Below are 17,905 nucleotides of genomic sequence, written 5' to 3'. Positions count from 1 at the left end.
GTATTACTTTCCAAGCTGTACAATGAATGACTTTTTAGATTGGACTAACATGGCAAGATCTTCAGAAAAAGTAAAAAATAAAACAAAACAATACGAAAAAGCAAGCAAGAACGAAATGCAACACACAAGCAAGAATAGAACAATGAAAACGTTATTTTCTGTGAGACGGAGGCACACAATTTCCCATTTATTCGCTTGTATTTGCACAAACATTATACGGATACAAGGGCCATGAAATACCATCACCTACAAAGGGCGAGTGAACATTTTATCAGTCACTCAGGTGGAACTACGTACAGATCGAAGGGGGGTGTAAGTACCGCGGCACATCAGACTGAAGTGGCATCGTTCTGGCCACACTAGACTGCACGAACAAGCACTAAAAGGGAAAAGAGGGTAAGAGTGGGAACGCGGACGCTCTTAATTGTATTCTTCAAGACAAGCATCTGTTTGTGATGAAGTGGGAAATAGAAACAACTCGTGGCTTTCAAGAACACAACCCGGAGCAGAGCGAAGAAATACTCGTTCCACGCACCGAGCCCTCAGTGGAGATGCACAAGCCACGCTCTGCCTTCAAGTTCATCAGCCAATCCCAAGTCGGAGCGTGAGAGCCAGGCCCGAGGGAGGGGCCTCGGGTGTCTGTGTCACTCAATCTCGAGGGCGGAGACAGTCCAGGCCCCGCCCCACGGACGCTCTGGCCCACAGAGGCGCCACTCTGTGGTGTGTCGGGTTCTCTCTGGCCTTGCCTGGAGGACTGTACTCGTTTACTTTTCAGGCTGTAAGGGGCTCCCGGCAGCCCCGGTTGAGGTGGAGGAAAGATGGCGGCAGCCGTGCGCCAGGATTTGGCTCAGCTCATGAATTCCAGCGGCTCTCATAAAGATTTGGCTGGCAAGTGAGTATTTCCCGGGAGCACGAGAGTAGAGGGCTGGCGGGAATGAAGTCACAGACTTGTTCTTGGGTTGACCGCGGCGCTCGTGTGTGAGGCAGGCAGCGGGCCTGACCGCCAAGGGGGCGGGCCTGAAGTCAGCCGGCGAGGCGAAGGTTGCGAGCCGCGGAATACTGGAGGAGACCTTGTGCTGGGGCTGCCTAAGCTTGCTAGGGGTCGGGGATGGCTGTCGGCTTGTTCAGTCCTCCGTGGCATCCTTAAGTGGCTGCTTTGAAAATTCTGGAAATGCAGCCAACGAGACCACTGCTCCCTGGGCCTCCGCATCGGTGTCCCTTCCTCTAGCGGCCTGGCGTCCTCCACCCACGCTGGCCGCTCTCTGGGGCTCTTCTCCACTTATGATTGAGGGGGGAGATTTATATGCTGGGACCTCGATGAGCTGATCCAGAATTGTCCGGGGAGACGGGGAGGGACGGAGGAGGTATGGCCTCGCTCTTGTGGGCCAGAGCCACTCCAGACCATCCTCGGTGGATGCATGTGTCTTGGCTGCTTTCCCTGACGCCAACTCCGAAAAAAAGGCACGATGTCTGTGTGCAGAATAGTGCAATCTTTTCAGGGAGCTGAATTGTTTAGGGATGTGGTCCAAGTTTTTGTAGAATACGTAGGTGGCGTCCCTGGTTAAAATTTGACACCTGTGCTTGACCGGCAGGTCATTGCTCAGCAGTGTTAGTTACATGTGGGGAGCAAAGCAGGTGTCTGCCGCCCATGTTTTCCTTGTAGATTTACCAGCACTGGTCTTTGGTGGGAAGCATGCTTTCGTTTATAGAGTATGCTTCTGAAAATGGTCCTAATATTTACATCTTGACACTTTAAACTGCATCAATGGGATATCCCTGGCCTAACACTGAATTTTCTTCTGTTTTTAAAAGTGTAGGCTGTACTGTCTTTTCTCTGGCAAATATAAAGGCAGCTGTATGTATCACGTTTATCCCGTATGTGCCGCATTTTCTTACCTGGGAAAATGGACATAATGGTAGGACTTCCCTCTGAAGTGGCCCAGGACAAAAATGAGTATGTTTGTATAGGAGGGAAAATGGATTTTATGGAAACATGGAATTAAAGTATGAATTTATTTTGGTGCAAAAGTTTTTGGGTGGGGAATGATTTTTGTTCATAATATGTAGAAAATGTATGCTGTGAAGACTGCATGGACTTCAAAAATATTTTGCACTCAGATAGACTCATACTTTTAACTCCATTTTTCATGAGCTTTTTGAAGTACCTTTGCATCTTTACTGTTATCGCTTGGGACAGTACTTGACCCAAGGACTGTCCTAGCATTGTTGTTAGTGTGTTAAGCAGTCACTGAGTAGGCCCTGACTTCCCCAAGGGTTGGAAATAAGTGGAAGACAGCTTCCTGGCTAATTCCTTTTTTCATTTGGCTGAAAGTCACAGAGCTATTTCTCCCTGTGCTTGCTTTAGTTTTGATTTTGTTGAATAAAAAGTAAGTATATTCGTTATTAGAAGACAGAACTTTCTAAGTACTTGTTTTATTCTGGAACTTCCATGTTACTTCCTTGGTTTAGAACTGGAGATAACCAGCAATGCCTATCTTGTAAGGTGCTTCTGTCGCCTGTCACTGTGTAATGAGAGAAAGCGTTGTTCATCAACTTACTACTACTCAGGATTCTATGTACCGATGAGGCTGTTTGGCTGTCCTGGGCTTGTATACGGACAGTCAGCTGGCAGCTCTGCGGCCACCCCACATATCTGGCCCCACATATCTGGCTGTTGTTGGAATTTTCCTTTCTGCACACCTCTCATTCAAATACTTAACTAAGGCTTTCTTTTATGGCTTTGAGTAAAAACTGTGAACTCCTAGGGTTCCTGGGTAGTCTCACATTTATTCTGTGCTGGTCTGTCTTCTCGAGGAGGAAAATGAGTCTGCAACTACATTTTTTTTTCATTAATTAATGGATTTATTTTCATCTTATTTGAAGGACAGAGACAGACAAATATCTTTCATTTGTATTTTGTTTGTGTTAAAGATTTATTTTTATTGGAAAGACACATGTAGAGAGAGAAGGAAAGTCAGAAAGATCTTCCATCTGCTGGTTCACTCCCCAAGTGGCTGCAGTGGCTGGAGCTGAGCTGATCTAAAGCCAGGAGCCAGGATCCTCTTCCAGGTCTCCTGTGCAGGTACAGGGTCCCAAGGCTTTGGACCATCCTCTACTGCTTTCCCAAGCTACAAGCAGGGATTAGGATGGGAAGTGGAGCAGTCAAGACATGAATTGACACTCCTGTGGATTCCTAGTGTTCGCAAGGTGATAATTTAGCCTTTGAGCCATTGTGTCAGGCCCAAGATCTTTTGCTTGTCTGTTTATTCACTCTCCAGACGCATGCAGTAACTAGGGCTGGGCCAGCTGTAGGCTGCAGCCAGAAGTTCAGAATTCCATCCAGGTTGGGCCCGGCGGCGTGGCCCAGTGGCTAAAGTCCTCACCGGGATCGCATATGGGCGCCGGTTCTAATCCTGGCAGCTCCACTTCCCATCCAGCTCCCTGCTTGTGGCCTGGGAAAGCAGTCGAAGATGGCCCAAAGCTTTGGGACCCTGCACGGGTGTGGGAGACCCGGAAGAGGCTCCTGGCTTCGGATCGGCATAGTATCGGCCGTTGTGCTCAATTGGGGAGTGAATCACTGGATGGAAGATCTTCCCTTCTGTCTCTGCTCCTCTGTGTATATCTGACTTTCCAATAAATAAATAAATTAAAAAAAAATTCCATCCAGGTTTCCCACTGGACTGAGGACTGGGTGGCCAGGACTCACATTCTTGGGCCATCATAATCAAGCACTGCCTTTCTAGATGCCAGTGAAGAGAAATCTTCATCAGAAGTGGAGTAGCAGGGACTGAGCTCACGCCAGGCCCTCTGGGAACCGGGTGAGGGCTGCCCAAGCTGTCACCTCAGCTGCCGGGTCGAATAGCTATCCCATGCTGCCACCTTTTTGAGAACAAAAGTTAGCAGTGTAAAGGGCCATGGACAGAGAAAGGTGTGATGCCATCACTTTAACATTCTACCGTTTGGGCTTATGGGTGACTGAGAGCCAGTGCCACCTTAAGTAGCAGCAATTTTCAGAAGTAGTTAGAGCTACTTTCTGAAAATAGTCTTGGCCTTGCCCTTAGCTATATCTGTGCTTGGCTGGGTAAAAAGGTGTCAGGATGTTTATCCTCAGAACAGAATAGTTCTGCCAGCCGTATGTTTTATGAAAGAAATACTTTTGGATTGTATCAGTGATTATAGGGTTTCAGAGCTGGGTGACAAAGGCTCCTGTATTAAAAAATGGTGGAGTACACTAGTTTCCCAAAATATTGATACCGTATGTTCCTAGGGGTTGGCCAGATATCTGTAACAGTCATTCGGTGTTAGTGAATAGAAAGGAGCAGAGTTTGGTTTTGAACCTAGGGTTGCTTTTTTGTCTGTGTTACAAATGCTTTTCTATAGAATCAACACAACTGCCTAAAGTTGATAAAAGAAATTAGCTGGTCCAGATTGGCTCAACTGCTCCCTGCAAGTGAAATCAGTATGGAGAACACTCAAACAACTGAAAATCTGCATACCATATAATCCAGCAATAGTACTCCTAGAAATATCCAAAACACCTGTTACATGAGAAACTGCAAAAACTTGGAAGCAACCAAAATGCCCATCAACAGAAGACTGGATAAGAAAGCTATGGTTCATTTACTCCATGGAATACTACTCAGCTATTAAAAAAAATGAAATGCAGTTCTTTGTGGCCAAATGGGCCCAACTGGAAACCATTATGCTAAGGGAAATGAGCCAATCCCAAAAGGTTAGATACCACATGTTTGCCTTAATTTAAGATGAAATGAGTTCAATCTGAAAAATAGTACCTGTAAATTGTAATATTATTTCAACCTCTAACAACCTTACACGCAGTAAGATATTGTGATGTAATCAATAAACCAACAATCAATGTGAGTGCTGGGATTCTATAATGGTGCCAGTTCAGGTCCTGGCTGCTCCACATCTGATCCAGTTCCCTGTTTGTGGCCTGGGAAAGAAAGCAGTGGAGGATGGCCCAATGCCTTGTGGTAGCCTGCACCTGCATGGGAGACCTGGAAGAAGCTCCTGGCTTTAGATCAGCTCATTTCCAAGCGTTGTGGCCATTTGGGGAGTGAACCAGAGGGTATAAGATCTTTCTGTCTCTCCTCTCTGTACATCTGTCTTCCTGACCCCCCATTAAATAAATCTTTAAAAAATTAGCCATATGAGAAGAATTTTTGCAGATTTATAGGATGCTTTTTCTTTATTTTTTCAATTTTTAAATTTGTAGAAAAGATTTATTTATTTACTTGAAAGAGCTCCAAGAAGATATGGCAAGACAGACATCTCTCATCTTCTGGCTCTCTTCCTGAATGGCTGCAGCAGTTAGAGGCTGGGCCAGGTTGGGGCCAGATTGGAGCCAGGAACTTCTGGGTCTCGCATGTGGGTGCTGGAGCTCAGCACTTCGACTATACCCCGTATTTTCCCAGGTGCATTAACAAGAAGCTCAATAGAAACAGGACCCATATGGAGTGCTGGCATCACAGGTGGCACCCAATCTTGTTAAGCCATGGTGCCAGCCACTTTTTGTTCTCTTTTAATGGAGTGACAGTTGGGAGAGAGGGAAGGATGGAGAGAGAGTGTTGTCTTCCATCCACGAGGCCAGGAGCCAATAATTCTCTGATTCTCCCATGTGGTTGACAAAATCCCACCTACTTTTGAGTCATTTGCCTCCCAGGAAGCATCAACTGGAAACTAGATTGGATACAGAGTAGCCAGGACTCAAATTGGCTTTCCTATAGGCTGCTGCTTGTGCCTATTATGCATAGTGTTGATTGTCCCATATAAAACTTCAGAGGGGGCCACAACAGCCAGAGCAGAGCTGATCCAAAACTGGGATCCAGGAGCTTCTTCCAAGAATCCCATGTTGGTGCAAGAGCCCAAGGCGTTGGTACATTTTCCACTCTTTTCCCAGGCCATTAGCAGGGAGCTGGATGGAAGTGAAGCATCAGGGACATGAGCTGATGTGCACTGGGGATGCTGGTGCTGCAAGCAAAGCATTAGCTTGCTGTGTGTGCCACTGTGTCAGACCTAGATAAGAGCTTTTTAATAATAGAATTGTAAAATGGAGAATAAATGTAGACACAATGGGAGATAGACTGTGTAAGTTCAAAGACCCTTTCCTAATCAGATTTTCTGGTTCTGTGTTAGTCTTGCTCCACCACCACCACCAATGTTAGTTGGTCTCACCTCCAGACTCAAAGCTAGCACACCGATACTTACAGTTTTAAACCCTTTAAGAAGTAGATGATATTAGTTGCATTACATGAGGGAAGGAAGGACAGAGGTGAGCTTGCAGTTGGTGGTAAAGCCAGAATACAGCCTGTGGCCTGTTGTCTCAGCGTCCCTCACTCTGTAAGCATATCTGTCTTGGCAGCGACCTGTACCGCTTTTCAGCTCGTAATTTTTTATCTAGACTGCCAGTTTTCCTCTTCCACTCTTTCCCATTATCACAAAATTTAAATGTTTAGAAAGAGTAACTTCACTCTTGTGGTTTTTTTTAATTATTATAAATTTATTTTTGATGATGTTTACATAGTTAAGGATGCATGCCCATGTGGACCACTGATTAGGGTGGGGAGGGTCAAGGAATGGAGGAAAGTGGATGAGACTTCTGCCTCCAATCTCTGTTTTTCTTCCTGCATTTGGAGAAAATGGGGAGGAAAGGGGAGAGGGCCAATCTCAGCAGCCCAAACATGTCACTACACTGAGATGGGGAAGGCAACTTGATGTCATCCCAGGGTCCCTGATATGGAGCATGTTCTGAGGGTACTGCTTAAGTGGTTTTGATAGTTCTGAGATGCTGTTGATTTTGTTGCTCCAAGGTTGAGGAAATCCTTCCAAGGTCTGTTGGCTGACACAGTCCACCTGAGAGTTTCCACTTGCCCAGACATTTGCTGTCAAAGCTTCTGGGAGAGCTGTCCAGTTTGTCCTGCCCTCCATGGTACTAGATGTCCTCTGCAAGCCTCAGTGAACTAGTTGTCATGTCCTCCATGTGCATCTGGGCATGCTGTTGTATAAGCTTCAACAACCAAGTAGGCCCAGTTCTGACACATGCACTCCATGGTTAGACCACAGATCCCGTAATTTTCCCTGTAGATGGAGTTTTGAGTCCAGTGGTCCAGACCCTGTCTGCTGATGTGCCTGTGTCTGCCCTCACATGTCTTTAAAAAGGAAGAAAAAAAGGCAACTATGTTGGCACACTAGTATAGTTAACACAAATTTGGCATTAACCAGGCCCAGGATGCCTGCCAGCTACTAGCTGCTTTTCTCCCAGCAGTGTAACACTTGCCTAGGTATAAGGTAACCTAGGCAGTTGCCTACAGCTGGGGGTAAAAGATGTGTTTTTCTCCCCAAAATTTTGTTAGGACTTCCATAATTTTTACGATTTTTGTCCTTAATTTTTTGTAGCTTTATGTGTGGATGTGTTTTTACTTATCTATGTTAGCTCTGAGAATTAAACTATTTAAAAACCTAGTGACTTATAACAATAGTTTTTTTATTTAAATGAAATTCTGAGTTCTTTTTATCTTTTTAAAAAAGGTTGATTGATTTATTTTATTTGAAAGAGTGACAGAAAGAAGAGATTTATTCCATCTGTTGCTTCACTCTTGAGATGCCCACAGTATCTGGGGATACCCCAGGTGAAAACCAGGAATCAGAAACTCCATCTGGGTCTCCCATGTGAGTGGCAGGGGACCAAGCACTTGAGCCATCACCTGCTGCCTCCCAGGCACATTAGCAGGAAGAAGTATGTGGTAACTAGTATTTTAATGGACACTCCAGTATGGCATGTGGGCATCCCAAGCAGAAATTTCACCTACTGTGTCACAGCAGCTACCGCCGATGATTCTTTTCTATTCCACATGGTCTTGACTCCAAATGAACTCATACGTATCTCTGCAGTTGCCTTCAGAAGAGGTAGGCAGCTTGGCCTCTGTGGTTTGGCTGGCCTGTTGGCTGGGGCAGTGCAGGTAATTTGGCTACATAGCTTATTGGCCAGCAGGTTAGTCTGGCCAGTAAGTTCATCCCACTGTGCTGGCTCCAGAGAGATATTTTCCACCTGCAGGTTCCCTCCCCAAATGACCACAGTGACTGGCACTGAACCAGCCTGAATCCAGGGACCGTGAGCTGCCTTTGGGTCTCCCACATGGGTTCAGGATGGTTGGGCCATCCTTTGCTGCTTTTACAGAAGAAAGTTGGATCAGCAGTGGAGCAGCCAGGACTCAGACTGGCACCTATATAGGGTGCTAGCACTGCAGGTAGAGGCTTAATGTGCTCGCCACTGCGCCAGCCCCAATTTTAATTCTTAAATTTTATTTATTTGCAAGGCAGAGAGATCTCATTCACTGATGCACTTGCAAGTACCTGCAAGTCAGGACAGGACGAAGACAAAGTCTAGAGTCCACAGTTTGGTTTGGGTCCCAAATACTTGAGGCATCGCCTGTTGTCTCTTATGATCTGCATTGGCAGGATGTGGCAGTTGAGAGCGGAGGAGGTACTCAAACCTTGGCACCTCTCCTGTGGCTTGTCAATGACCTTACCTGCTGTACCAAACATATACCCCTAAAATCTACCTTTTTTTTTTTTTTTTTAAGATTTGCTTATTTGAAAGACAAAGAGATGCAGAAAGACCTCCCATTTACTGGTTCACTCCCCAAATGGCCACAACACCAAGTTTGTATCAGGTTAGATCCAGAAATAAGAACTTTATCCTGATTTCCCGCACAAGTGGTAAAGGACCAGGCACTTGGTGCATCTTTGCTACTTTCCCAGGTATATTAGCAGGGATGCTGATTTAAAATTGCGGCAGCCAGGACCTGAACTGATAGTTTCATTTGGGATGCTAGCATTGCAAGCGGCAGCCTAACTTGCTGTGCCAAAATGATGGCCCCTAAACTCTACTTCTTGATGTGAAAAGCTGTCATGTCATGTTTCAAAGGTACTGGAGTCAGGCAGTGAGACTACTGTGTCCATTTCTTATAAATACCCCATCACATTATCCTGAATGAGCTCCCTTAGTTTCTTGTATTAATGGGTTGGATTCTTTCATCTCTCACAGGAAGTTTTCAGCAGTTTATCTTTATTTTAATTTTTATTTATTTATTTATTTATTTGAAAGGCAGAATGACAACTCTTCCATCCACTGGCTTACTCCTCATATGACCATAACAAGCCAGGTCTGGTCCAGGCCAAAACCAGGAGTTAGAAACTCCATTGTGGTTTCTTACTTGGATGACAGAGGCCCAAGTACTTGTGCCACCATCTACTGCCTTCTCACATGCGTTGTTAGAAACCTGGATTGGAAGTGGAACAGACAGGACTCCAGTTTGGAATGCTAGCTTAACCTGCTGTGCCACAATGCCAACACCTCTGTTGATGTTTGGTCTTAGTATTTTATATTTCTATAATTGTAGTAGTTCTTTTTTTGTCTTTTTTAGAGATTTGTTTTTTTTTTTTAAGATTTATTTTTATTATTTTTTTATTGGAAAGGCGGATATACAGAGAGGAGAGACAGAGAGGAAGATCTTCCATCCAGTGATTCACTCCCCAAGTGAGCACAACGGCCGATACTATGCCGATCCGAAGCCAGGAGCCTCTTCCGGGTCTCCCACGCGGGTGCAGGGTCCCAAAGCTTTGGGCCATCCTCAACTGCTTTCCCAGGCCACAGGCAGGGAGCTGGAAGGGAAGCGGGGCTGCCGGGATAGAACCGGCGCCCATATGGGATCCCGGGCATGCAAGGCGAGGACCTTAACCACTGCGCCACTGCGCAGGGCCCAAGATTTGTTTTTTTTTTGAAAGGCAGATTTGGCACATTTATAGAGGTAAGGAAAGACAGAGAGATCTTCTATCCATTGGTTCACTCCCCAAATAGGTGCATTGGCCAGAAGTGAGCTGATCAAAGCTGTCAGTCAGGAGCTTCTTCTAAATATCCCATACGGATGCAGGGGCACAAGGATTTGAGCCTTCCTTTGCTGCTTTTCAAGTTCATAAGCAGGGAGCTAGATGGGAAGTGGAGCAGCTGGGACTAGAACTGGTACACATATGGGAAGGCAACATGTCAGCTTGGTTCTGTTTTTCAAATTGGATTTTTTTTATGGTTTCTAGTTTTTGCCAAATCTTAAAGTGTGTCTATCTCTGTGAACATACAAATCATAATTGTACCATAATCTTGTAACTCCAGTATCTGAGGTCTCAGATCAATGCTGTCATCTGTTGCTTTTGGTGATGCTAGCTCATATTGTCATGTGCCTTACTAGTTTGTGAGGTAAATAATTTGAACTATGTATTTAAAACCCAGTGGAGATCTAGGATGTTGTTCTCTCAGAGAGGGTTTTCATTTCCTTCTACCAGTACCACAAGTGGTCTGGGACCAGGCTCCCAGAGGGTTTGGTTTGGCCAGGTGATCCGTAGAACAGAATCTATAACCTTACCTCCAGCGTGTTCCCTCCTTTGGCAGGCGAGAAACTCGACTCTCCTTAGACCAGCTGTGTTGGTGAGAAGCTGCAACTTGCCTGTCAGTGTTTCTGGCAGATTGGAAGAGATGCTCCAATGCTCAGCCAGAGCTCACTGCTCTTCCTTCCCTGAGTCCCCGTGCCTCACCTGCCTGTGTAGTTGGAAGCCGTGATTCACTCTGCTATGCCCTTCACCGTTTCACTTTCTTGTTGGGGTTTTGTACTGTTTATAAAAAAAAACTTATTTATTTGTGTTTGATGTGTAAGGCAGGTTTGGAACCACCCACATTTCATATTCAAGTCCCAACACCTTTTAAAAAATTTATTCTTATTAGAAAGGCAGATTTTTACAGAGAGAAAGAGAGACAGAGGAAGATATCCTGTCCGCTATTTCACTCCCCAGTGGCCGCAATGGCCAGAACTGAGCTAATCTGAAGCCAGGAGCCAGAAGCTTCTTCCGGGTCTCCCACCCAGTTGCCGCGTCCCAAGGCTTTGGGCCTTCCTCTACTGTTTTCCCAAGCCACAAGCAGGGAGCTGGATGGGAAATGGAGCAGCTGGAATGTGAACCTGTGCCCATATGGGATCCTGGCACTTGCAAGGAGAAGATTTAGCTGCTGAGCCATTGCGCCAGGCCCTTTATTTTTGTTTGAAAGGCAGAGTTAGAACGAGAGGGAGAGGCAGAAAGAGAAATCTGTCATTTGCTGGTTACTCCCTAAGTGACTGCAATGGCCAGAGCTAGGCTGTGCTAAAGTCAGGATTCTGGAACTCCGTTCATGTCTTCAAAGTCGATGGCAGGGCCCACGCACTTGGGCCACCTTCTACTGCTTTTTGACACATTGGAAATGGAGCAGCTGAGACTTGAACCATGCTCAAGGGGTTACCAGCTTTACATCTGGTGGCTTAACCTATTGTGTGTGCCACAATACTGTGCTACAATTTTATGCTATTGGGTTTTTGTTGCGTTGATTTCAGCTTTTTATGTTAGTTATTTTAAAAATTCTTTTTTTTTTTTTCATAGTTATTTATTTTTATTGAAAGCTAGATTTTACAGAGAGGAAAGACAGAGGAGACGTCTTCCAGCTGTTGGTTTACTCCCCAAATGGCCACAATGACCAGGGCTGAGCTGGTATTTGAAGCCAGAAACTAGAAGCTTATTCTGGGTCTCCCATGTGGGTGCAGGGTCCCAAGGCCTTGGCCATCACTGCTGCTTTTCCAGGCCATAAGTAGGGAGCTGGATTGAAGTGGAGTGGTTGGGACACAGACTGGTGTCAATATGGGATGCAGGCGCTAGCATGTGAAAGATTAGTGTGCTGTGCCACTGTGGGGGCCTTAAAATTTTTTTCTTTTTTTTTTTATGGGGGTGGGGAAGGGAGAGTTCATCTAGTCACCTATGCTGTAAGTGGAAGATCCTTTAATGTGTGGTTGTATCCCTCATTTTAACTCTAATTAAGGAATGTGGTGTATTTTTTGTGTATCACATGAAATTTTGCTATTTTATTTACCAAGAAACCAGGAATTGAACCTTTGCTCATAGACATACTAGATGCTCAATAATTTATTGATGCTAAATGAATACAAATGTAAGGTGATTTATAATGAAATTTATCCCCTACCCTATGCTTTTTAGTTTGTTGTTTTGAGTCTTTTTTTTTTTTAATATTATTTTTATTTGAGAGTTACCGAAAGGGAGAAATGGAGACAGAAATCTTGCATCTACTAGTTTACTCTCCAAATGGTTGCTGTAGCCAAAGCTGTTCTAATCTGAAGCTGGGAGCCAGGAGCTTCTTCTAGGTCTCCCACATGAGAGCAGGGACCCAAGACCTTGTGCCATGTTTTGCTTTCCCGGGAACATTAGCAGAGAGTTGGGTCAGCAGTGGAGTAGCCGAGACTTGAAATGGCATGCATATGGGATGCTGGCACTTAAGGCGGAGGTTTAAGATACCACTGTACAGCGTCAGCCCAGCTATTTTAAATCTCATGTGGTCATGGGTATTAGGTCGGATACTGCTTAGAACTGAATGTAAATAAAGAATAAGTAGGCTGATAGCGTAAGGGGTGCCCTATTCATGCAAATGCTTTGCTGGAGTTTATTTTGTATGCATGTACACATTCAATATCTAATATTTGATTTTGTTCATTCTCTAGTGTTTGGTTTATTGCCTAGTCAACATTGTGCTATTGTTGGTAACTCTATATTCATTAGGTTCACAAGAGGAAAAGGCATGGGTCATGTTAGGTAGTGGTTTTCTGTGTTTGTATAATAAAAAGTTGAAGGATTATAGTTTTATAAGACAGTGGAAAGGAAATTTACATTTTACTTTAAGTGCAACACTGAAAGTTTAAAGAAAAAAATGATACCTTATGTTTTACAACTTAGAGTTTGATCCATTCCTTTTTATGATGGATTTGAATACTTAAAATTTGGTAAACATAACTGAAATATAGATGAAATAACATCTTAAAATTATAAATTTAGTGGTTCTTATGATGGACTGGGAATTAATATATGTATGTATAATGTGTGTATTACATATATATAATGGATCAGGATAAATAGACTTGAATAAATACAATCAAAGTTAGGGTTGAAAATGAGTAAGTGAACCTCAGTGTTTGCATTGGAAAATATAGTGCCCTCTGAACATTCTTTTTCAAGAATTTTATTTGTTTTTCTTTTCTTTTTTTTTTTTTCTTTATTTTTGACAATCTTTACATAGTTAGGGCAAAAAGGTTCAAGGGCTACAGGAAAGTGGGTAAGACTATTATTTCCACATTGTTTTTTTCCTGTATCTGGGTGTTTTCATTTTCTTTGTAAGGGGGAGAGAGAGATGTTAGATTCTCTGTTCCACTCTCCAAGTGTTTGCAACAGCTCAGGGCTAGGCCAGCCGAAGCCAAGCATACTCAGTTGAGGTTTCCTGTATTGGTGGGGGGAACCCAAGCACTTGGACTATTACCTGATGCTTCCTAAGGTGCACATTAGCAGGAAACTGGAATCAAATGGAACCAACTCAAACTCAGCTACTCCGGTATGGGATGTGCGTAACCCAGGTGAAGTCTCAGTCACCGTACCAGATAACTACACTGAACATTTTTTATTTGGTATTGTTTTAGGTATCGTCAGATCCTGGAAAAAGCAATTCAGTTATCTGGGGCAGAACAGCTAGAAGCCTTGAAAGCGTTTGTGGAAGCAAGTAAGTAGGATGGAAATTCCTTATTTTTTGCTACATGCCAGCTACTGTCTAAAGTGCTTTATGTAATTTTACTGCATTTAAGGTTTAAATAGCCTTGTGAAATAAGTGGTATTTTAATTTTACAGTTGAGGAAACTGAAGAACAGAGAAAATTATGTCTTTTTTTTTTTTTAAAGATTCCTTTATATATTTTGATGGACTTGGAGAGACAGAGAAAGAGCTTTCATCTGCTAGTTCACTCCCCACATGGCTGCTATGGCCAGCACTGGAGCCAGGTGCTTCATCCTGCTCTCACAGGGCTAGCTTGGGCCCAAACACTTGGGCATCTTCTCTTGTTTTTTCCTAGGTGCACTAGGTGTTGCATCAGAAGTGGGACAACAAGGACACAAACTGGCACCCATGTTTGGGTGCTGGTGTTGCAGGTAGTGGGTTTATATGCTTGCCACAACACCAGGCCTCCTTCCCCTGTTTAAAAAGATTTATTTATTTGAAGTACTATTGCATACAAGAGAGGGGGAAATATCTTCCTTCTGCTTGCTGGCTCACTCCCTAAAAGACCAAAACACCAACACTGGCGCTGCCCAAATTTAATAGCCAGGAGCTTCCTCTGAGTCTCTCACATGAGTGGCCCAAGTACTTTGGTCATCTTCCAGGGATCTTAGCAGGGAGCTAGATCAGAAGCAGAGATGCTGGGACACAAATTAGCACGCACATGGGATGCTGTCATGGCTTAATCCTCCCACCACATTGCTGGTCCCAAGTTTCTTAAGCTGTAATTGGAAGTGGACTGCATGACATTGGTGGTTTCTTTGTTAACCAAATACAGTTAATACCTCATAGGTGTCTATAATAATATAATAACATATCTAGTATTGATTCAAGTTCATGTTTTTCAAATGTGCTTATTTATTTATGTTCATTTATTTGAAAGGTAGAGATAGACTGGTTGACTGCTTAATTATCTAGAACAGCAAGGGCTGGCCTAGACAGAGATCAGGAGCCTGAGATTCAGTTCAGCTCTCCCACGTGGCTGATGGAGACACAAGTCCTCGAGCTGTCATCTTCTACCTCCCTCCCAGGGTGTGAATTAGAAATGTAGTTGCTGGGAATCAAACCAGTTGCTTGACATGAGACACAGGTTTCCCAACCAGCAACTTAACTGCGGTGCTGCACGTCTGCCCTTTGTTTATCATTAGGAAAGTGCAGATGGCACCAAGTGTGCCGGCACTGCTTGCTTTATTTAAATTTCATGAAAATTATATCACTATTTTCTTCTTTTACTTTTCTGGAGCTCGGTTGGATGTAAGTATATAAATAAGAATCCAGTGTTTCCATGCCTTCAAGTTGTGGAAAAATAAAAGAAAGGAACAGTATAAAAATGTCAGCTAGTGAACACAAACTTTTCCCTGACATTTCTTTTGCTTAGAGAAGTCATGGCATTTTTGCTGTTTTGGTGCAGTCAAAATGTAATCAAGTAGCTCAACATAAGGAAAATTGTGTGACAGTGTAAAATGATTGGGGTATGGAATTCCTGGGATGTTGCGTTGAAGATTATGCTAATCCAGGTTGTTTCTAGTGTTAGTTTTTAGGTGAGGATTGATTGCTTCATGCAGTTTATGACTTGCTTATGTTTTCTGTCTCTTTCTATGAAACAAGTGGTAAATGAGAACGTGAGCCTTGTGATTTCACGACAGTTGCTGACAGATTTCTGCACACATCTGCCTAGCCTGCCTGATGGCACAGCCAAAGAAATCTATCACTTTACCTTGGAAAAGATCCAGCCCAGAGTCATTTCATTTGAGGAGCAGGTAACAATCTATAACTGTGTAGATTTTTTGTTGTTATTTCCATGATACCATTTTGTAGGTTATGGATTCTCCCTTGCTCTTCCTTCCTCCCACCATTTCCCTCTGTTCTATTGCAATAGATAGCCCTTTAGTAATAGTTATTTAGTTTAACATTCTGCTGTTTAAGAGTGTCATGGTATTGCAGGTGTAAGCTGTAGTAGAAAATCTAGTGTCAAGGCATATTTAACAGTTTCATTGGGAGTCCTCCTTTTATTTGGGGGTGGGGTGGAGATGCATGCTACAACATATCTTCAATTCCTAGTGTGCTTGTCTCCATTATACAGTTCATCCATGAGAATATGTGTATATACTTGTTTACCAGTATGTCTATTTCTTTTGTATTTTGCATGGAGGTTGGTTTAATATCAGAAAATGTACTTGGGATAACAGCAGTTGCTTGGAGAATCTGATAATTTTAAATTCTTAATGGAGATAATAGTTCAGTTTCATTTTTTATGAATATGGCAACTAGAATTTTAAAAAAATATTGATTTTATTTATTTATTTATTTATTTTATTATTTTTTAATTGGAAAGGCGGATATACAGAGAGGAGAGACAGAGAGGAAGATCTTCCGTCCGATGATTCACTCCCCAAGTGAGCGCAATGGCTGGAGTTGTGCCGATCTGAAGCCAGGAGCCTCTTCCAGGTCTCCCACGCGGGTGCAGGGTCCCAAAGCTTTGGGCCGTCCTCGACTGCTTTTCCCGGGCCACAAGCAGGGAGCTGGAAGGGAAGTGGGGCTGCCGGAATAGAACCGGCACCCATATGGGATCCCGGGCGTGCAAGGCGAGGACCTTAACCACTGTGCCACTGCGCCGGGCCCTATTTTGTTTTTTTGAGCAGTAGAATTACATAGAGATGAGGGCGAAACAGAAAGAGATTTTCCATTTGCTGACTTATTCCCCAAGTGGCAGTAATGGCAGTGCTTAGGCCTGGGAGAGGCCAGGAGCCAGGAGCTTCATCTGGGTCTTCCATGTAAGTGCAGGGGTCCTAGCACTTAGGCCATCTTCCACTTGTTTCCCGAACACATTAGTAAGCAGCCAAATTGGCAGTGGGACACAAACCAGAGGCCATACGAGATGCCGTGTCATAGGTGGCAGCTTAGCCTAACACAGTGTGTTAATCGTCATTTGACAGTGTAAAATCTGTTAAACAGGAGGATGTTAGTAGCTCCATCTGACATTTGCTCATATATTAAAATTTTATTTTACGAATCAAATATTCTAAAAAGTTGTATAAAGTGAGTATAGTGGCAACATAGTGGTACAGCAGGCTATCTCTGCCCTGTGGCATTGGCATCTGATATGGGTGCTGGTTTGTGTCTTGGCTGCCCTTTGCTCATGGTCTGGGAAGGCTGCGTAGGATGACGATGGCCCAAGTCACTGGGCTCCTGCGCCAACGTGGGAGACTAAGTAAAGACTCCTGGCTCCCAGCTTTGTATCAGTTCAGTTTCAGCCAATGTGGCCCTTTGGGGTATGAGCCAGGACTTCTCTCTGTCTCTCCTTTGCTCTGTAAAATCTGCCTTTCAAATAGGTAAATCTTAAAAAAAAAATCAACATAAAAATTGTTAGACTAGAAACTAGGAAACTACAGCATCATGTTTGTAGAAACATAAAACCAGAATTTTTAAACATTTTGAAACATTTAAACTTAAATATTGCCATAACTCACATTGCAGAAATATGTTATTTGTTTACTACTTTGATGCCATATGAATGCAAAATTCATAGGAAAGTTTGGTTCCTGATAAACTTTTATTTGGTAGTCTGTTAGAAGAGAACATTGTCACAATGGACTAATTTGTTCTCTATTTTAATTAGGGAGTTCTTGTTGAGATACTTTAACACGTGTGCCTCCTATTGCAGGTTGCTTCCATAAGGCAGCATCTTGCGTCTATATATGAGAAAGAAGAAGATTGGAGAAACGCAGCCCAAGTGTTGGTGGGAATTCCTTTGGAAACAGGACAAAAGTATACTAAATAGTGAATATTGGATGAATATATAAAAATAGGATTTATATGCATATACACACATATATATTATATTATATTATATTATATTATATTATATTATATTATATTATATTATATTATATCTTACCCCTATTTTTCTTACATGGTAATGCAAGAAACAGATAAAGACATTAATGAATAAATTTTGTAATATGATAGAAGGTGATAAGTGTGACAGTAAAGTAAGGGGAAAAAAAGAGGAGAGTGGTGTATATCATTAAACTGATGTCACTTCCCCAAAGACTTGACAGCAGGGGGTAGGTTGGGGGGGAAAGGGAGTGGCTGAGAGCTGTTTGAGGGAAGTGTCTCACCAGGTTCTTAGAGGGGTGGTTAGTACAAAGGCCTTGAGATGGGGACATGCTTGGAATGTGGTTTTTTTTTTTTTTTTTTTTTTGTA

General features: G+C 43.3%; 1 protein-coding gene across 1 annotated transcript in view; it reads left to right on the top strand.

The window, feature by feature from the left end:
- The first annotated feature begins 705 nt into the window (after window positions 1-705).
- LOC121166324 (COP9 signalosome complex subunit 4) overlaps window positions 706-17,905 on the top strand; it is a 31,826-nt gene continuing 14,626 nt past the window's right edge. Inside the window, exons 1-4 of the mRNA XM_040995468.1 lie at window positions 706-892; window positions 13,572-13,651; window positions 15,307-15,458; window positions 17,363-17,466. Coding sequence (XP_040851402.1) covers window positions 819-892; window positions 13,572-13,651; window positions 15,307-15,458; window positions 17,363-17,466 — 410 coding nt within the window. The 5' untranslated portion in view covers window positions 706-818. The remainder of the gene's footprint in view (window positions 893-13,571; window positions 13,652-15,306; window positions 15,459-17,362; window positions 17,467-17,905) is intronic.

The sequence above is a fragment of the Ochotona curzoniae genome, unplaced genomic scaffold (assembly GCF_017591425.1).
Source record: "Ochotona curzoniae isolate NIBS_2020 unplaced genomic scaffold, NIBS_Ocur_1.0 patch124, whole genome shotgun sequence".
In the NCBI taxonomy this organism is placed as follows: Eukaryota; Metazoa; Chordata; class Mammalia; order Lagomorpha; family Ochotonidae; genus Ochotona; species Ochotona curzoniae.
Note: the sequence above shows the minus strand (reverse complement) of the source record. Positions and strands in the feature narration are given on the sequence as shown.